Source organism: Notolepis coatsorum, assembly GCF_963971535.1.
Source record: "Notolepis coatsorum genome assembly, chromosome: 1".
Taxonomy (NCBI): domain Eukaryota; kingdom Metazoa; phylum Chordata; class Actinopteri; order Aulopiformes; family Paralepididae; genus Notolepis; species Notolepis coatsorum.
This window is the reverse complement of record NC_140165.1, coordinates 17,279,782-17,301,733: the sequence shown is the minus strand read 5'-3', so window position 1 is coordinate 17,301,733 and position 21,952 is coordinate 17,279,782. Positions and strand designations below refer to the sequence as shown.

At 44.6% G+C, this 21,952-nt stretch overlaps 1 protein-coding gene across 2 annotated transcripts in view; it reads right to left on the bottom strand.

Moving 5' to 3' along the window:
• Nucleotides 1–2,373: 2,373 nt before the first annotated feature.
• The window catches only part of LOC311232763 (semaphorin-5B-like), a 145,712-nt gene continuing 126,133 nt past the window's right edge, over nt 2,374–21,952 (bottom strand). Inside the window, exons 18-23 of one of the 2 annotated variants that reach the window (XM_084319574.1) lie at nt 20,529–20,750; nt 18,713–18,883; nt 16,908–17,063; nt 12,663–12,701; nt 9,745–9,959; nt 2,374–6,417 (exon numbers count right to left, since the gene is read on the bottom strand). In XM_084319574.1, coding sequence (XP_084175700.1) covers nt 6,253–6,417; nt 9,745–9,959; nt 12,663–12,701; nt 16,908–17,063; nt 18,713–18,883; nt 20,529–20,750 — 968 coding nt within the window. In that variant the 3' untranslated portion in view covers nt 2,374–6,252. Of the gene's footprint in view, nt 6,418–7,091; nt 7,158–9,744; nt 9,960–12,662; nt 12,702–16,907; nt 17,064–18,712; nt 18,884–20,528; nt 20,751–21,952 lie in introns of those variants that run through there. The other variant, XM_084319575.1, reaches the window with a different exon arrangement.

Sequence of the window (21,952 nt, the reverse complement as noted above, 5' to 3'; positions counted from 1 at the left end):
CCAATGGAAAAACATGCACAACAGGACGAAGACAGGCAGGAGCACTTGGATTGGTCCCCGGGCTCGGTACCTGGCCGACACCCTGTCTGCTCCCGGCAGCCCTTGGGGGGGAAGGACGACGGGATGGGTTAAGAGCAGAGCTCAATCACATCGGCGACCCTGAGAAAGACAATTGCATGTGTGTGCCGCCCATTGCATGTCGTTGTGTCGTTGTTGCATGCCGAATAAAGACCTCTCTAAAGAGGTCCTGCATTATTATTATTAATATATCCAAATGGTGTTTACCATTTCATGGCCATAGTATTGCCACTTTAGAGCGCAGGGTACCGTTTCATTGATACTGTATTGCCGCTTAACCCTTTCACTGCCACACTACATAAGGTTACCGTCGGTAGTGTGGCAGTGAAAGGGTTAACCTGCTGTTGTGTGGCAGTGAAAGGGTTAACATTCTGTGTATTGTTGCAGTGAAATGGTTAACCGTTTGGTGGTGCGGCAGTGAAAGGGTTAAGAGCGAAGGGTGTTATTTACTTATTTCATTGATACTGTATTGCCGCTGAAGAGCGAAGGGTATACTATCTCATTGCTACTGTATTGCCACCTTTAGAGCAAAAGCGTGTCAATTTATTAATATTGTATTGTCACCCGAGAGTGAAAGTTATCATTTTATTGCTACTAATTGACGCCTTAAGAGCGAGAGGTATCGTTTGCTTGCTAGTATATTGCCGCCTGAGAGCGAAGGTTATCATTTTGGTGCTACCGCCTTGTGACCTGAGGGTGAAGGTGATCCGACTGGGACTAGTGTCCTGCCGTTATATGGCGAGAGTTATCGAGTGCTATTGGCTCGCCGCCTTTAGAGCGAAGGTTATACCTTTCTGAACACAGGGTTTATGAATGTCCCCTATCGTAATTTGACAGCTATTAAGTAAAAGGAGAGGTGATAATTGGATTCAACGTGTCGTGTGTGTGATTCACTGGAGCACTAAACCTCTTGTGATAACCTGATTTCTAAGGGGAGCGGGGTATGTACTAATTTCAGGTCCTCCACAGGGAAAAGGTATGGTACAGCTTTGGGGAAACTATATTAACCACTACTTCCACCGGGTGTGAGGGGGTGTGTGACATACTAGGGGAAGTGCAGGTGATTAGGGATTAATGAGTGCTGCCCTTAAGAGCCGGGGAGGACCATTACACAAGTCCTAGGTTGGTAAATCCTATGGCCCTATACACCGCATTTGTCTGCCTAGCATCCCAACACTGAAGTCGGGGGTCCAGCTGGACTTAGCTCTGCTAAGGTTCCTGCTATCCGGTGCTAGTAGAATATCACCCTCACTAAGTAGGGATAATCCACCCTTCTACATAAATAAATAAAACAGTGTAAACAAAGGTGCAGATGAAGGTCTGTATGCCCTATCGGTTACATTATACCAATATAGACAATAAAGAATTTAAATCTGAATAACCTACAGTATGAGTAAGAGTAAAAGTAAATAGTATACACAAGGTACCCTAACTGGCATGATATACGTCATACATTGTAGTCCGTGCAGGTTTTGGTGGTTAAGAGTCAGACACACTTAGTGGTCAGACATTCCTAATAGTTCTTGAATTCTGCAGCCGTTGGTTCTCCAGCTGCTGGCAGCGGTCCCTGCCCACGGTTGTGTGGAGCCTGATGAAGCTGCCGGTATGAAGGACTGGCCGAGGCTGTTAGGGGAGTGTACGAGTCTGTGGCTGAACGTGCTCCACATCTTGGCTAGCTCCTCATAGTGGAGGTGGGAGGGGTTCTCCAGGATAGCGGCCAGCTTCCTTCTCATCCTCTTGTCTGCCACCACATCTAGTGGGGATAGCTATCTACTGAACGCACAGTGGAAATGTATATTATCTATCTTCTTGTCTGACTCTGGACAAGACCATAAGCACACTTCTCATAATGTTGGCGTGTTCCTTTATGACGACAGTGGCTCAGGAGGTAGAGCAGTCGTCTGGTAATCCAGAGGTTCCCAGTTCGATTCCCACTCCTCCCGGGCAGCGTGTCCTTGAGCAAGACACTTAAAACCCCTAATTGCTCCCGATGTGCAGGTTGGCACCTTGCATGGTTGCCTCTGCCACTGGTGTGTGAATGTGTGACTGAATGGGTAAAATGTGAGGAACAAAATTGTAAAGCACTTTGGATAAAAGCGCTATATAAATGCAGCCATTTACCATTTATAACGTCCTATACTGGTTCCCTTTAAGCACAGGAAGAATGGGTGTGGAACCAACGTTTTTATTCATCCTTTTTTTGTTTTATTCTTTTTCTTTTTTTACAGTGTACAATATACAAAAATATAGAGTACCAAAAAGTTCACAGTGTCCGAAAGGCAGTGTTCAGTCAGATTCACATAATTATATAGTCAACAGGTGTTTGTATTTCTTTTTTTTGAGGGGGGGGGGGGGGGGCAGGCAAATCCATGTACCTTTCCACCAAAACGTCAACATGTTGTGATCAGATACATCATACATGGCCTACGTGTCAGTGTCCCCTGCATAGAAGGGAGCTGAGCCCTTATTACATGCAGTAAGCAGCATGTCCAGTCGCTGAGACGCCACACACACTTTCATGCACACACGCATATACATACATACAAACAAACACATACTGTGCATACACACACACACATACTTACACTCACACACATATACATACATAGACATACTTTCACGCAATCATGCTCATAAGTGCATATGTACACACACACACACACACACACACATGCATGCAAGGTCGCATGAACACACACATGAGTTTACATACACACTTTCATGTGTTAGCACATATACTGTACATGCACATGCACACAAACACACACCAAAAAAACAAACAAGTTCATACACACACCACAAAACCAAATAAGTTCATACACAAACACACGGGGAACAAAATAAGCACCCGCCAAACGCCAATGGCATGTAGATTTCCTCTTAAAAAAATTGGGAGTCATATGGGCATTTGAGAGTATTATATCACAGGGCTATACAGTGCGAGCATTTCACTCGCATTTGCCTATAAAAATAGATTTTTGCGAACCTGAAAAATCATTTAGGAGCACAGTGTGCGAGTAATCGTCTTGCGTAGTGGGCGTGTCAACTGCGCAATTGTCATTTCATAATAGACACGGAGCAGCGTGGATCAGCTCTGTAACAACTCCTCTCGAGTCACGCTGCTTCTATGTGCAACAAAAACTCCATGAGCAGCGGTTTCAATTGTCTAACATGCTTTGCATCCTCGCCAGTCCTGTATACCCACGTTGCGCTAAAACATTAACTACTGTAATGTTATCTGCTAACTGAGTACTCCAACTAAGCTAACCTGCAGTGCTAACGCTAACTACTGCTAACACTAATCACTGGGAACTCTGATGCTCAGAGGCATAGTGAGGGAAGGGGGGGCTGAGAATATCTGTGTGTGTGTGTGTGTGTGTGTGTGTGTGTGTGTGTGTGTGTGTGTGTGTGTGTGTGTGTGTGTGTGTGTGTGTGTGTGTGTGCGCGTGTCGCTCTCTCTCCCTCTCTCTACATCTCTCCTGAACCCATTTCATTCAAAAGGAAGATATTGATGGACAGTAGCTATAGTATATAGCTCAGTAGCTGTAACAGAATAATTGTATTAATCACTATTAATTAACTATTATTCATTAGCGTTTAAATTATAATGAATAAAAAAATTGTTTAAAGAATTGTCCTTGTTCTGTCATCTAATAATATATTCCATTACCTTTCCTATCTGTATCTGTATCAAAGTCAAAATGTTGGTATCGTGACAACACTACAACATACAAAAGCAGCTTGACAACCGATATCCTTTGCGTCTAGTAGGCATGGGCCAATGTGTGATTTTGGTGGTATGTGCTATTTGCACAGATGTTTGGCTCTTAGTATGCACACGCACAGTATAATTTGCATGTAATAAATAGTTTGTTAATAAACTCTGTTACTTGAACACTTTTCACTGTGCTCCTAAATTTCTTTGTGTGCTCCTAATTTATATTTTTTATTTAGGAGCACATGTGCTCCCTGGGAAAAAGGTTAGCGTAGAGCCCTGTATATAGTAATAATAACACATGGCGATATACTAAAAAGCTATTTATAATTTTTGGCTGGTAAAAAATCTGCCTGGCTGGTAGTTTTTTTACCAGCCACCTTGGCTGGTAAGCCAAAAAGTTAATTTTGTTCCCTGCACACACACACACACACACACCACAAAACCACATACAGTAGGTTCATACACACACACACACACACACACATGGCCGTTACTCTGTGTACTCTACTCAGGACTGGGACTCTGCTCTTCATGCTACATCATGATGTCTGATATGGAGAGAAACACCCTCATCAATATTTACAAAAACACACCAGTACAATTGTAAGCCTTTAAAAACAACACAAACATAATAAGCAATATACATTTTATAGCACACAAAGTAACTCGGACATCGTTGGTATCGTTGCTGCGGGCGAATTGTCAACACACAAGATTCTACAGTTCAGGAATGATAAGAAAAATAAATCACTGTGGGTGTAAAATGTGTTTTGACAAGTTTGACATGCGTTCAACATAATTTTGTCCAATTTGTCAGCGTTCCACTTTTGTCTTGGAAGTCGACCGCATCTGTAATGAGGGGGGATAGGGGATGGTTCAGGCAACACACACACACACACACACACACACTTTGTGGAAACATGCCGTTTCCATTAGTAACGGTACTCATAGCCAGAATTGTGTAAAATCATACAGAGGTGTTAAAGGTGCTGAAGACAGTGTTCGTGTGTGTGTTTATGTATGTGTATGTGTGTGTGTGTTTATGTGTGTGTGTGTGTGTATGTGTGTGTGTGTGTATGTGTGTGTGTGTGCCGTGTAACATTATCCTCTCTTATCTCACTCCCTCCAGGTGGCTGATGGCTGCATGCACTCTTGTGCACTAGAATCCATACCACGACAATAACAACAACATTTTCCCTTTGACACGCCTGTTGAATAAAAAGTGCCCTTCCACAACGGTCGTACCATAGTCGCCGTGCGGGGGGGGGGGGGTTGGGGTTGGGGGGGGGGTTGGGGTTCTCGTGCCAGAACACGTTGGGGAGCCCTGTTCATTTCAGTTGAGGGTAATGATAATCCTTCCACAAGTTTTCTGTGTTAAAACCCCCCCAAAAAGATCAGTCAGTTCAGCGCCCCCCCCCCGTCTCTCGTTTCGCTGCTGGTACAGGTACACCTGTAGATTCTGGTTCCCAGATTCTTGGTTAAAAGTCTTCGGATCCACTCGGCTGAAACCGACCCGCTTGCCTGCGATTCTTCAACACACGAGGGGGGAGGGGGGGAACAACAATGCAGGATTTCAAAATGTACACGGAAGAAAAGGGGGTGAACTTGACAGATTTGCCCACGTCCTCAAGGCTGAAGCGCTGTAACCTGCTGGCTAACGAGTGGCTCGGAGCGCGGAGGACACAGCAGTGTCAGAAGTGTCCTCTTTAGTGTTTGCTTTCTCTACGGTCTTCCGTCAAAAGTCAAAGCAAACCGGCCGAAACTGGTGTTTCCGCAGAATCTTTTAAGTCTCTCGGTTCCGTTATTTTTCCTTCAATCAAAGATGAACTTTTTCCTCACGTTAGTGTTCCTGTTATACATCTGTCTCAGTTCTTTGTGTGGTTTTTTTTTCTCTTCCAGTCAGAGCAGATTTTGTGTCCAGTGCTGCCTACGTTCCACACGTCACTCAGCCCTCCGTCCATCTCGTCTGCCAACAAAATAAAGTCCTTTTTAATATCAACAATGATAAAAACAACAGTCACATCATGGCTCATGAGTGGCTCTCCTCACTCCTCTTTCCTCACTCCAGGGCAAAGCAGTCAGTGGGTGGGTCGGGGAGATAGAGAGAGCGAGAGCGAGAGCGAGAGAGGGAGAGAGAGAGAGAGAGAGAGAGAGAGAGAGAGAGAGAGAGAGAAAGAGAGAGAGAGAGAGAGAGGGGTCCAAGTTTCAACAGTGATTCTCATCAGGAGTCATCCGTTAAGGTTCCGGTATTGATGATGATGATGATGATGATGATGATGATGATGATGATGATGATGATGATGATGATGATGATGATGATGATGATGATGATGATGATGATGATGATGATGATGATGATGATGATGATGATGATGATGATGATGATGATGATGATGATGACTACGGTTGTTTGTTGTAGGGGGATGAGGGGGAACCTGGGGGGGGGGGGGGTCTTCTCAGCTGTGCATGTAGTTCCTGCAGGGGGAGTCGGGGTGGAAGTCGTACTTGCTCAGGCTGGGGGGGTAGTAGGTGGTGGTGTAGACGTTGCTGGAGGGGAGGGGGGCGGTGGCGAAGTAGTTGCAGGTCTCGTCGTTCACATGCAGGTTGTTCTTGTTCAGAGTCTGGAGGGGGGAGAAAACATGGACTTCAGATTTATACAGATACCGGGCCGGGATCTTTTTTATTTATTCAGGCCATTTATATACAGATACAGCACTGAACAATCAAACCTCTACTGCGCCTCTACCACTCCTCCACCACTCCACTCCAAACTGATTTTGTGACTCCTATTGTTCTGGACCGGGCCAGATTTCACACCGCCACTGCCTTCCACAGGCTGGGGAGATTTTCATCTTAAATTTTTATTCGTCCCAAATGTCCCAGCCCCATCCGATTTCTTAGCTTTTTTCACTGTTTACTTATCATGTATTGTAACACTAATATATGGTCAGTACCCCAAGTCAGTCTGCCCATATAAAAATTATCTTGGGGGTCTGAGGGCAGTAGCCCCTGACCCCCTCCCTGGGGCACCACTTAAGTTAAGTACCCTCCCTTTGTTCACGTTTAGACCCAGCCACCAGCCCCCGAAAATTAACACCTGAGTGCTAGTTCTAAAGTTGTAGAAGGGTGGCAGAAGCGCAGCAGTAGGGAACTGAATCTGAAGTGCTTCATCTGTACCTGATATTCTATATTCATATTTACAAATTGCAAAATTCTGTACTATATCTACAAAAAAACATGTAAATCATCTGCCCTTTATTCATTTTGCTTAGATTTTTTGTACACTTGATCTCCAGAAGGTGCTGATTGAGCTCAGTGGCAATTTTTCACGTCTGGTCAATTATTAGCATGCTGTTATTCACTGTAAGAGATGGGGGAAAAAACTAATTCATTACAATTTACTCAAGCATAGTAACAATAACAAGTAACAATAGACAATATTATTTGTAACAATAGACACTGGGAATATTCCCTAAAATTCCCATGAAATTCCCTGAGGTCCATAGATGTCCCTAGATACCAAGAACATGCAAATGGGCCTTGTAGAAGTGGAGCAATCTTCCATTTACATGGGTATGTAGGCGAATTTTCTGAAAATATGGCTAGGGCTTAAAGAGGTTAAATACGTCACAATGTAAATACCACAGGGTCAAATCAAATGTCTGACCATCGACCGCGTTTCCTTGACAATAGTGTGGGAGCTTCAGTGACCACTGAGCCCCGACACTCAGCCCGGAGTGTTGTTTACATCGGCTCCAGCGACTGAGACCTTGAGTAAACTTCCAAACAGCCTGCATTAAAAGAACACGCCAACATTTTGGTAAATTAGATTACCGTCTTCTCCAGAGAGAGACAAGAAGATAGATACCAGTTTCCTCTCTGTGTGCGTTCAGTAGAAAGCTATCTGGCTGCATGTTAGCCTAGCTTAGCACAATGAATGGAAGCGGACAGGGCCGGTTAGCCTTCGGGAGAGGTGTTAGTTGGACAATGCCTAGGCTAACCGGCCATGTCCGCTTCCATTCATTGTGCTAAGCTAGGCTAACGTGCAGCCAGCTTTCTACTGAACGCACAGAGAGGAAACTGGTATCTATCTTCTTGTCTCTCTCTGGAGAAGACGATAAGCTACTTTCCCAAAATGTTGGCGTGTTCCTTTAAGCCACAGAACTAAACTCTTATTTCATTGTCTTCTACTAGATTGTCTTCTGGTAAAGTAACGCAACAGCAGATTCCCTGAATCTGACGGCTGACATTTTCATCGCTGGGTTGAATCTGCCTCCCCTTGATCCCTTGATCCCTTGATCCCTTGATGCTTTGTGATGTAAAAGGGAAATTGGGCAATTCAGGGCATGTTTCTTCAACATCCCATGTTGATGTTTATTTTTGAATGCAGCCTGAGGAGGAAGAGCTTTGAGCTTGAAACACGTCTCATTGTGTCTTGCCGCGTGGAAGTAAAGCCCTTTACCGTGTTTTGTTTTGTTTTGTTGCTTTTGATTTTTTTGCATTCCTTAGCATTTTATAAATCTTCACCTTTTAATTCAAGTGAGTTCCAACCTGTTTATATTAACTCATCCAGCGCCATCGCTTAATGAGCCAGGGGGCGCTAGAACGCCATCGCTTTAATCAATGGGGAGACTGCGAGATTTGCGAGTGCTTAAAATATATCTTATATTATAGCTATGGGTCTAATACACCCGTCGATTGTCAGTGAGTTGCTTCCAGTCAACATGCACAAAACAGATTGTTTTTTCATCGGTACATTTCCGTTTTATACCGTTTTGAATATGAGTATAGTTTTGGTGATTCTTAGTAATCCGAGGAAAAGACGTGATAATAGCGTTTTAGTGGAATACACTAAAGACGTTGTAATTTTTCGCCTGATTATCGAATCTTCCTGAAATCAATGCTAGATTATCATTATTATCCTTCCTCGTGCATACATGAAATGGCTCTCGTAGCGCGGCGCTCCCCCCGCCACCTCCTGCACCCAACGGTAAATAGCCACACACACACACACACAGACAACTTCGATCGTGGTAGAAAGAAATATCAGATCAACGCAAGATTTTATATATAGAGTCCTTACCTGGTCTCTGATGTAATGCAAAAGAAATAATCCAATTATCTGATCGCCATTCCAAATACTGCTCGTGGAGGTCCGTCCCACATTGCCCGGCATTGCATATGAGGGGGGGGGGGGGGGGGGGGGGCAGCATCGCAGATGTAACGTTGTAAAAGCTAGTCCTGCCGGAGTATTTAAACCCTGCCCGCACAGCTCAGATCTTTTTGAAAACCGATACCGATATTTTCCGATATCACATTTTAATGCCGATATCGGCCGATTGCTACCGGTGAGCAAAATCTGTCAGACCCCCCCCCCCCCCAATGAGATCTGTCAGACCCCCCCCCCCCCCCAAATGAGATCCGTCAGACCACACCTCCCCACATGAGATCTGTCAGACCACCCCCCCTCCCCCATGAGATCTGGCAGACCCCCCCCCCAATGAGATCTGTCAGACCACCCCCCCTCCCCCATGAGATCTGTCAGACCACCCCCCCTCCCCCATGAGATCTGTCAGACCACCCCCCCTCCCCCATGAGATCTGTCAGACCACCCCCCCCTCCCCCATGAGATCTAGATAGATACTAGATAAGAGTGACGTGGCTTGAGTAGGAGGAACCTGGTATAAAAGGTGCATTCCGTCCTCGCCAACTCATAACGTGGGGAGATAGAAGTTGTTCTCAAACGGCAGACCGAGTGGTAAATACCAGCGTTGTTACCAGTAATGTTGACATACTGGGGATTCCGAAACCACCTGCCTCAAGAAAGAAAGGTTGAATAATCTCGTCTGAATCAAACTTTTTGACCGGTGCAACCGAACGCCATCACCTCGCAAACACGACTTGGGTCGGTCCGTTCAGTGGAACAGTGGGGGACGGGGCCGGCTCACCTTGAACTCCATGGGGGTGTACTTCTCGTTCTTCGGGGCGGCGTTGCCGTGCTTGTTGTAGCTGAGGTGGTTGGGCGTGCTGCTCGGGTGGATGACCGCCGACTCCGCCGAGGGCCGGTTCAGCCGCTGGCAGTAGGCGTACGCCAGCACCGAGATCAGCACCGCCGCGAAGAAACTGGCCGCGCCCACCGCCGCCAACTGGAAGAGCGTGAAGGCTGCAGGGGGGGAGGGGGGGGGGGGTGGAGAAGATGGGAGAAGATATGGAAAAAATATTATATTGTGATCATTTTAGTAGATATGACTTGCAGTGTCATCTACAGATCTATCTATCTATTAAGTTAAAGTTTAAGTTATTTAAAAAAAAAAAAGTACCCAGGGACAGTGCACACGTCACGGTGACCAATCGCAGCCACTCTTATTGTCTGGGACCAAATACGGCCACGCCCCATTCCCAGTAAAAAGTGGGAATCTCTAGAATGTGTTTCGGGCGACGCTGTATACGGAAGTGACTCTAAAGGTGACGAGAGACAACACTTTCTGTTGTCAGTAGATGGCAGCATTGGTTTAAAATTAAAAGGTGAAAATGTTGAAAACTACAACAATACACTTCCCAACATCCTTAGCACAGGTCACAGGTCACTGGGATGTGTCTATTTTTCGACGTGATCTGAACAGCGGTAAACTATTACTGCGGCGTCAGTATAGTGACCGCGAATGGTAAACTAATTATCTTAACAAAAGTGCGCTGGTAGCGTTACATATGTTGTCTAAAGGGGGACATATGGTACAATTTAAGATTTTAATGATAATCGGCATATAAAGGACACCATAAAGCATCGTTAATTTGTAAGAAACCTCAATGAAAACGGTAATATTCGCTATTGTTATGAAAATGTGATAGAATCCTATAAAAATGTGGACGCATTTGGTCTACGTTCCGTTAATCAACATCTTCAGTTTCCACATCAATGTAAATGATGCCAGCGTTAGCTAATGAGCTAGTTTCCATCTGTAGTCCCTGCCTGCATGTCTTTATGGTGTGGGAGAAAACCAGAGCACCTGGAGGAAACCAGAGCACCTGGAGGAAACCCACGTGAACACAGGGAGAACATGCAGACTCCACACAGAAAGGCCCCCCTGCTGGGGTTCGCACCCAGGGCCTTCTTGCTGTGAGGCAGCAACCACTGTGCCACAGTCCAGGCTACACTGCACTTACACCGTTGTATGTGACAAATATATTTAAGTTTGGATTATTGCAAGGTTTTTACTCTACTTTTAATTGTATTAATTTATTCATTCATTTATTTATTTTATTTTGTATTATCCCCCCCCCCCCCCTTTCTTATGATTCAAAGGTCACATGCATTATAAATGGCCTTTTCCAGTGTTTAGCATTGTTTCCTAGCAATGGGGGATTATATCAATGTGGTCTGTGTCGTTAATTATCATATTGACTCATCAGTCTAGTCTCGAGTTCACGAGATCTTCCCTCACTCAACTAAGCCGTTCTGATTCGACAGTATTGCTGACGTGAATAAGGTACTGGTTGAGCTGATTGTGATCTGATTGGCTCTGTGGTTGTAGTCACCGCCCACAATTCGCTCAACAACAGAGCAGTGAAATTACTTCCTCAAACAGAGGGTGCGACAGACATCAGAGAACGAGCGAGAGAGGGAGAGATAGAGACCGAGAGGGAGAGAGAGAGAGGGAGAGAGAGGGACCGCGGCAGGCAGACGGAGTGTGTGTAAAATGTGTGTGCGCCGCGGGGATGGGTCTTCTCCCTGCAGTCGGGAGCAGCATATCACTGTCAAAATATCTTTGCGCACGCTCCCACGCGCACGCCCGTATTCCGATCCGTACAATAATATTCACAGAGGTATATATTGTCATTTGAATGATTAATTATGCCCCCCGCGGCGAAATTAATTAGTATCCCCCTCCATCTCTCTCTGTCTGCCACTGTGTGGTGGGTGACTGTCACTCGAAGCACTTATGGGCGGAGCCCATCCAATAACAGCCTGAAATCCTGAGGTAGAAAAATTATGCTTTTGAGTACTTCATTAGAAAAACAAATGAAAAAAACTTTACAGATGTGTTCCATAGACTCACAGGAAGTTTATATATATATATAAACTTCCTGTATATATATTTATATATATAAACTTATATATATATATAAAATCAATAATAATAAAATAAACCTTGAACCTACTTGAAGGGAGAACGGAGGAGAACAGGAGAGCTGCAAACGGAATCGAATCAATTACCCGCTGAGCCCTGATGTGCAGCAAAACCAAAGCGTCTGTCTGTGATCAGATAACGGCCCGTCAGCGGGGCGACGCGGGGCGCGTTTGACTCTCCGTGACCCGTGACGACGAGGCGGGAGGGGTCCCGGCGTGAGACGGAGACTGTGTTAAATCAGGGTGGCATGGACCGGCCCAGGATAAGACGGGGAGCGGCGGGGCGTGAAACCCAACGCGCCCTCTGACGCAGATGAGACTGTGAGGCCACGTGCGTGTGTTTGTGTGTGTGTGTTTGTGTGTGTGCGTGTGTTTGTGTGTGTTTGTGTGTGTGTGCGTGACTGTGTGAGAGAGAGGGTGATGACAATCATTGGGTCATGTCGGGCCCCAAAATGACCATGTTGGGGGTGAGGAGGCAGAGGTGGTCTCTTGATTGATTGATTAATTGATTGATTATATTGGAACACTGAACTCTCTTGGTTCCTCAGCAATACACCCGCTGAGTGCAAATAGGATTCTTGATATACTATGCGAAGGACAAGACAGACGTGTACGCACGCAGAGATCCCTTCCTTTATAGTTACAGCATGAGTCCAGCAAACACTACAAATCCCAATGTGTTTGAAACACAAATGGAGAAGAAAAAAGTTCAACTTCATCACTTGTTTTTTCACTTACTTCCACAGGGATCTTCTTCCCCCTGTCCAGGCAAGACGACTGGGGAAAAAGTCATAGATAGAACAGAGAGAGAGAGAGAGAAAGAGAGAGAGAGAGAGAGATGACAGACAGACAAGACAAACAGAGAGAGAGCACGAGAGAGAGAGAGACAGAGAGAAAACAATGTCAAATCGCTGCGGCTCATAAAAAGATCAAACAAAAATGGGAGAACAGCTCATTTCACTCACGGAGCAACGTGAACAAGACAAGTCGGAATGCTGACGTCTTCATTAATACATCCTTTTGATTTCCACACACAGACAGGCACGCGCACACATAGAGCCCAAGGGGTGCTTGAGCACCTGCCCTTTTGAGCCTAAAAAAAATAAAAATGGATTTTGGGAATCTCAAATACAAATCGGGATTGGAATAAAAAATGCATTTATATTAAACAATACAGAATATACAGCACTTCTTGGGGTCTGTAGGGTAAGCACTTATTCCCTCCCCCCTGAACATTTATGGAGATGTATGGGCCTTTTAAGTCAGTGATAAAAGTGTCTTTCAAGGATAAGTGAGCTCCTGCACTGATTATTATTGTTCAATATTCAATATTTGATCACCAAAACCCCCCAAAAAGCATAAAAAGGCGGCTCCCCCGCCCAAAAAGGGCCCTTAAAAATAGGGCTTGCGCGCTTCGTGTGCTCGGTTAAAACACACACAGGTATAGTGCCCTTTTCAGCCTTTGAGCACCTGCCCCCCTAAAGTCCTGTGCACGTCCCTGCACACACACATTTAAGAAGTCAGCATTCCGTTTCCTTTTTTGATGCAGTGGACCTTTCTGTGTGAATATATAACAGGTGTTTCTTTCGACAACACGAGAAACGCATCGCACCACTTCCTCTCTGCTCAGGGCACCTGCAACTGTACTGTATACTACACAATATTGTATACTACACAATAGGGGTGTAACGGTACACAAAAACCACAGTACGGTACGTACCTCGGTTTTGGTGTCAAGGTTCGGTACGGGTTTTCGGTACAGTGGGGGAAAGTTTGGCTTTCCATGTTCCACTCAGGGGTGATGTAGTGTGCAGTAACTAATTGTACTTGTAGGGCTGTCAACGAATATTCTATATTGAAATTAATAATCGACTTGTAATTTTTTTTTAAATAATAATTATATTAGATTGTGAAAAAAACAGGCCCCGGTGGGCGGTCGTTAGTGGTTAACATACTTTTTTATTCGTTCGGTACACTACACAGCCGTTCGGTACGGTACGGTACACACTGAAACGGTTCGGTATGGATACGTGTACCTTTACACCCCTACTACACAATACTGTATACTACAACGCTGAACATACATCTGATGATTACCCAGTAGTACTAATTTATATATTTTATACCCAGTTTAACCTCTTAAGTCCGCCTAAAAGTACATACCCAAGTAAATGGAAGATTGCTCCACTTCTACAAGGACCATTGTTCTTGGTATCTAGGGACATGTATGGACCTCAGGGAATGTATTCCCAGTGTCAGAAATATTGTGTCTGTTACTAGGCTTGAGTAAATTGTAATGAACCAAAGGACTTGCACTTTGTGTTGCACTGTATCCATGTCCCCAACCACTGCACTTTCACAGTCTTATTGTTGTCTCACTGCTCTGTCCTGTCTTGCACTTTACTTATAATTATTTATTTACTGTTGTATTGTTCTTAATTGTGAAAAAAGCATGCACTGTAATGTCAAATCACGTTCCATTTTGTACCTGTATAAAATGGCGAATAAAGTAATCTGAATCTGAATCTGAGAATAAAAAATTATTTTATATAAATGTTGACTGAACTATGAATTCTTAAAATGGGTGGTATTCCTTTTTACATGGTTCCCACGCTTGTTTTTCCATTAAAATTCCCAAATCTTTCCATGACTTTTCAATGACTTCATACAAGATTTCCATGACAATATTTCTGCTGTGTAATGAATGACCAACCTTTAATTTAACTACTAGGTATGGAGTTTGGAATCGCACAAAGGAAATAGCAGCAGTCTCTCTCTGACCTACTTTCACCTCACAACTTCTGAAATCCATCATATCAAATGTACAGTAGTAGCTACATTATTATTTTTGTAATTCTTTATTTAAAATGTCCATGTCTTTTCTAAAACCCCAGTTTTAAAAGCTTTTCCAGGGTTTACATGACCATGGCATGGGAACCAGTGTTTCTAATAAAAGATGTATGGCGCCTGTATGACTAATGTATGGGAGTAAAAAAAAAACACCCTCCTTAGAAAACAAGTTCATAGAGTCTAATAGATGCTAAGCAGTCTGAATGTACTAAAGCAATGTCTAAATATGAGACAATTCAAACTGAATTATACGGAAATGATGTTCACGAGGTACAGGGATGAGGAAGGGATTTTACATTCACGGGTGTTTACATTTATTTTTTTCATGTTTTACATATATAATTTTAGTTTTTTGTTTTGCATATATATATATATATTTGTTTTGTAAGGTTTTAAATTAGTACACTCATTTGAGTAGTGGAAAAGGGGTAGGATTAAATAAGTGTATACTTCTTCCTACTCCTGTAAATTGAGTTATGTTTTGCTTTTGTTTATTTATTTAATAAAAAAGATTTCCATTACATTTCTTGAGATCAATGATTTGTTTTGATTTTATACTGTTTGTATTTATTTACATGTTTGAAAGATAGATTTTACAAAAAAATCTAACCATTTACATTTTACATTTAGTAATTTAGCTGACGCTTTTATCCAAAGCAACTTAGTTACTTACAGGTTCTGTACGACAAGTCAGCAGGAAGGGTACGACTCTTACATCTGAGTAACAATGTTCATCAAACAGTGCTGAAACTTGGGTGCTGCAGTGATGAGTGCATAGTAGTGAAGACATATTAGTAGGGATGTCCGATATTATCGGCCTACCGATATTGGCATTAAAATGTGATATAGGAAATTATCGGTATCGATTAAAAAAAATATATATATATATATATTTATTTATTTATTTAACCTTTATTTACCCAGGCAAGCAAGTAAGAACAAATTCTGACTTTATTTATTGTCAAAAGTATGCATAATGTTATTATTAATTTGAATAATGTTAATTCCACAACAAGAGATATGTAATGTTAATTACCTGAAATTATTCCGTTTTTTGGGGGGGGGAAACCCTGCATATATCGGTATCGGTTGATATCGGTATCGGAAATTAAGAGTTGGACAATATCGGTATATCGGTATCGGTAAAAAAGCCAATATCGAGCATAGTAGGAAGAGTGCATGATAGTATAAGACAGTAAGAATGTTTAAATTTGAAGAAGATTGAAGAAGTGTGTTTTTAGTCGACGGCGAAAGATTGGTTGGGTTTCGGCTGTCCTAACTGTGCTGGGTAGCTGTCCTAACTGTGGTGGGTAGTTCGTTCCACCATTGTGGAGCGAGGACCAAGAATAGGCGTCTTCTCTTTGATGACCCTCCTGGAGCTCGGATAGGAGTGGGTCTGAGGCGGCCAGAAGATGTAGAGCGGAGGGGTCTTAGAGACCATTGACCGGAGGTAGGCGGGAGCCGTTCCCTTCGCCGCACGATATGCCAGGTCAAGGACCTTACCATCCAGTTATTCTCAGTTCTTCAAACTGTATATAACTATATATCTATCGATCCATATCTGTCTGTACATACCTGCATATAATCCTTTTATATATGATTGATATATATCTATATCTGTACATATCCCTTACCTACTCTTACTAGTTACACTGCTGACTACTACCATGGTGTCTTTATACCTGTATCACTGTACATATACAACTGTTATATCCAGTTTAATCTCATGTACATTGTATATGACATAATAATGATTCATTACATTTATATAGCGCTTTTCTCAAGACTCAAATCGCTTTACAATGTATGGTGGAAATTGCCTCCTTCACCACCACTGGTAGCACCCAACCTTGGGCTACGCGAGTTCAATGGCTGCCATACACTGGCACCCGGCACACGTCACAATGGCTGAACGACTCATTAATATCAGCCAATTAAGGGGAAGGGACGATTAGGTGGCCTTGAATGACATAGTATGTTACATTTGCACTCTGGTTAGATGACAAACTTATTTTCGTTGTACTGTACTTGTGCTGTTTATTAATGACAATACATTTTTTATCTCATCTAAACAGCATCCGTTTGAGCCACTTTGAGAGTCCCAGAGACCAGGTGTGGCGGGGGAAGTTTTACCTGGCACCTCGTGGGGCTCGCACGGCCTGCTCTGGGTGAGGTTCCCCTGGCACACACTGGCGTCCGCCTCCCGGTCCTCCCCCCCGCAGAACCTGCTGCGGTGCTGCTGCCCGTCCTCGTCACACTCTGCCCATTCTGTCCATCCGTCCCAGCCTCCTGAGAGAGAGAGAGGAGAGAGGAGAGAGAAGAGAGAAGAGAGAAGAGAGAAGAGAGAAGAGAGAAGAGAGAGAGAGAGAGAGAGAGAGAGAGAGAGAGAGAGAGAGAGAGAGAGAGAGAGAGAGAGAAAATGGGATAAAAGGGTGTGGATAAGAGAAAGAGAGAAAGAGGGAGAGAGAGAGAGAAAAGAAGGAAGGAGAGACGATGAATGAATGAATGAGGAGAGATGTCTAGGATTACATCAATATTATATCGAGTCGTCACTGTACTTATCACAAACTAAACTAGATGCCTACACCCTCGAGAACGGGTCAAAGCCCAACCCATCTGGGTAATGTCAGCTATGAACACCTACTATGAAAATGTGTTATTGTTGCTGGGCTATATTTCACCCCTGCCCTGCCGTGAATAGAATTTACCTCCTCTGCGTATCCGTCAACTTTGGAATCACTGTGTGACAGCTGTGCGCACTCACTCGCCAGACCACTTACAATACGCATTCCATGCAGGCATCTCCTGGATTATAACAAGATAACCTGCATCACGGTTTCTGGCCGCAACGCCTTCCGATTCGCTGCTGCGTACGACTGGAACGCCTTACAAAACACCCTTAAACTCACTGCCCTCACATCGCTCACTGCTTTTAAACAAAAGATCATAAGCGACCGTTGCACCCGCTGACTGCCTCCCAATCGCACGCATAGCCCTCAGACTCGTCTCTCCTCCCCCTAAGCGCCCCCTCACCTACCTCCCTCCCTCCCCCCCCCTTTCTTCTCTCTCTCTCCCTCTGGTTCTCACTCTCCCTTTCTCCCTCTCTCTTTCCTTCTCTCTCCCTTATTTATTGTAACTGTCCTTGTATACTATTGCTATTTTACTTACTTGTATGCATGTACAGATGAATCTTTTTAGAATCGGGTCCCTTCTGCCACTCCTATGTCACTCCGATGTCAGTTTAGAACTAGCACTAGGTGTTAATTTAGTGCAGTAAACAAAGCGAGGGTACTTAATTTAAGTGCTTAAGTTAATTTTCTGCCGTAAACAAAGCGAGGGTACTTAACTTAGGTGCTTCCCCAGGGAGGGGGTCGGGGGCTACTGCCCTCAGACCCCCAAGATCATTTTTATATGGGCAGTCTGACTTGGGCTACTATACCATATATTAGTGTTGCAATGCATGATAAATAAACAGTGAAAAAAGCTAAGAAATTGGATGGGGCTGGGACATTTGGGACGAATAAAAATGTAAGATGAAAATCTTTCCAGCCTGTGGCAGGCAGTGGAGGTGTGAAATCCAGAACAATAGGAGTCACAAAGTGGAGTGGTGGAGTAGTGGTAGAGTAGCAGTAAAAGCTGGACTTCTAAGGGCTTCTACTGCACATAACCTTGTTTTTGTTGCAGCCCCCCCCCCCCCACACAATTTACAGTGAGAGTGCATATAATCAAAGTGCGTGACACACAGAAACAGCACTTCCACAACCTGACTCATAGTCATAGTCATACGTATACCACCTACATGCATGTCTGTGTGTTTTCATCCGTGTGTGTGTGTGTGTGTGTGTGTGTGTGTGTGTGTGTGTGTGTGTGTGTGTGTGTGTGTGTGTGTGTGTGTGTGTGTGTGTGTGTGTGTGCGCGCGTGTGTGCCACGCCGGTACCTTCGCAGGTGTGTGTGTTGCAGAGGGCCTCCTCAGTGTGCAGGCCTATGCAGATGTCCCCTCCGCTGGCGGGGGCGGGGCTGCTGCAGGTGCGAGTGCGCTGGTAGTGCCCCCCCCCACACGTGGTGGAGCACTGGGACCAGGAGGACCAGCAGGACCAGGCTCCGTCCACTGGAGTTCACACAGACAGACAAACAAACAAACAAACAAACAAACAAACAAACAAACAGAGCAGACGCGGAGATTTGAATCATTTATTTATCAGTGTTTCCCCCTACCGTTGCCTTGGGGGGAGCGAATCAAAGCAAATATTTTATTTATGTTTTTCTTTTTTTTACCTAATTTATGTTTCATTTCAGCCCAGTGTGAGAGTCATTTACATTTACAGTCGTGCTAGTTTCTCTCCCCTCCTACTGTATGCTCTCTGTGTTTCACTGAGGGCGGGGCTTACCCCCTCACACACACACACACACACACACACACACACAGAAGCGCGGGAATGTAGCGACATTTTAAATACATTACATATTTTTTATGAGCTAAGAGAGAACAGCTCTTATGTTACAGGCAGACCGGCAGTCTCTGCTCACATATAGCCGCAATGACCAGGACCTGCAGATTCCTCCCGAGCAACGTCAGAAGGATCCGCCACTTCCTGACAAAAGAAGCCACTCAACTCCTCGTCTAATCACCAGTCATGTCTCGCCTCGACTACTGCAACGCACTGCTCGCTGGTCTACCGGCCACCGAGCCTCTTCCACTCAGCCAGAAACGCAGCCGCACCCGTCTGATCTCCAACCTACCAAAGTCGGCCCATGTCACCCCACTTCTTTGGGACCTGCACTGCCTCCCCATCGCGGCACGAATATGCTTCAAGGTCCTCGACCTGGCATATATCGTGCAGCGAAGGAAACGGCCCCCGCCAACCTCCGGTCAATGGTCTCTAACTAACTACACACCCTCAAGATCCCTACACTCTGCATCTTCTGGCCGCCTCAGACCCACTCCTATCTGAGCTCCTGGGGGGTCATCAAAGAGAGGGTCATATTCTCGGTCCTCGCTCCACAATGGTGGAATGAACTTCCCACCACAGTTAGGAGGACAGCCGAAACCCGACCAATCTTTCGCTGTCGACTAAAAACACACTTCTTCAATCAATATCTGAAATGAAGAAGAAAAAAATACACTAACCTTCTTACGCGCCTATACTACCATGCACTCCTCCTACTATACTAATATGTCTTTACTACTATGCACTCAACACTGCAGCACCCAAGTTTCAGCACTGTTTGATGAACATTGTTACTACAGTTCAGCGTCAGCTAAATTACAAAATGTAAATGTAAACTTGTCTGTAGTGGTAACCGCACAAAATTATTGACACATGAATTAACAAACTATATATAAGCCGAGCTATAGTCACTTTTCCGCACCTACTCCCCGAACTCCGCATGCGCAGATTGCCCACGGACTCTCTCTGGATTGTCCAGGGATCTAGGTTTATCAATCTGCGCATTCGGAGTTCGGGAGTATAGGTGCGGAAAAGTGACGTTAGCTCGGCCGAGAAAGTGCCGATCGACTTGGCACTGGTCTCTCCGTGTTCAGGAGACTCAGGCGTTTATATAAAAGTCTATTGGATCATGTCTCCCGCACCCCCACAGCCGTAGCTACAACCACTTAATGTCGAGGCTATCATCCACATTCATTCATTTTCTCCCCCCGCTCTCTCTCCGCCATGATTTCAGAATACCGGAAGCGTCGCGGTGGTCTATGCAGCGTTACAGTGAGCAGGGTTTCTGGGAGTGTTCTCCGTTACCTGGACACGGCTGGGAGTTGCAGTCCTGGTACTCCACAGGGGAGCCCACACAGGCGCTGGGGCTGGTCCTGCCCTCCGCCGCGGAGCAGGTGCGCCTGCGGGTGCGGAACCCCCTGGAGCACGCCTGAGAGCAGCCGGACCACATTTCCCAGAGTCCCCAGCGAGCTCCCTGGGGGCGGGCCACCGGCCGGCCGCTGGTCTTCACCAGGTCTTCTACCAGAGCTGGACGAGGATAGAATAGAAACAGAAATACTTTATTCATCCCGAGGGAAATTTGGCACTAAAGATCGCTCACAGTAAACGGTAAACATTTAGGTGGTCAGAAACAAAAGTCACGAATACGAATATAAATAAGACTAAATATGGTCCGGGATATACATTTTCTATGTTACTTTAGAATTCTTCAGAACAAGTTTCGAACTCTAGAACTCTTCAGAACAAGTAGATAGAGAGAGACGTGCCGTTTACACCTAAAGCAATAACTGAGTGATGGGGAACTGTATTGGGGATCGTCAATGTGTTTTTAGTAACGAATAGAAATGAATTAATAAAGATCTAAATCTAAATCCAGGGTGTGCCCCAGTGGCCTGAGTGGACTTGGGCAACATGTACATCCTATCGTAGGTTCAAATCCGTCTCTCGCTATGATGATGTAACGCTGCTTACTTTTCACGTACGTGTCGTTTCAAACAACGAATCAAACCCAGACGGAGGCTAAATTCGTCATCTTCACTCTTAATGTATACGACCTGGACTATATCTATTGATAATATAATATCATATCATATAAGAAAGATATAGGAAAATAAGAGTGAGACAGTTTCTCTCTTATATGTTGCAGATTATGACTTGGAGAAAAGACACCACAGAGGAATCTCCTTATTGCTGAACACAACACACGGCCCACAAATCAAACATTTATTTGCAAGGTATAATTTGGGTTATGACTAACCATGAACTAGAACATGAACACACACACACGCACATGCACGCGCACACACACACACAATCGCAAGTTAATTATTTACATTATGAAGCGGAGTGGAGTCCCTGTGTGGCTTTGAATGGGGTCAGCAGAAATGGTAGATATTCCATCTTACATTCCTACGACCATATGGTTGTTGCTAGACAGTACAGCGTGTTGCAGCCAGACAACACATGTCTACGTGCAGACAGGTTCTCAAGGCTTCGGACAGTAATAGTCAAATATCTCTTTGTTTTGTATTTGAACATGGGCTGAAAATCCTTTTTTTACATTTTGTATTATTTGCCCAGGCTCTGGATACTTCTAAGATGGAACCAGATGTTCTAGATACTTCTAAGAGGGTACCCGGAGGCTCTAGATACTTCTAAGAGGGTACCCGGAGGCTCTAGATACTTCTATGAGGGAACTGGAGGCTCTAGATACTTCTAAGGGGGAACCG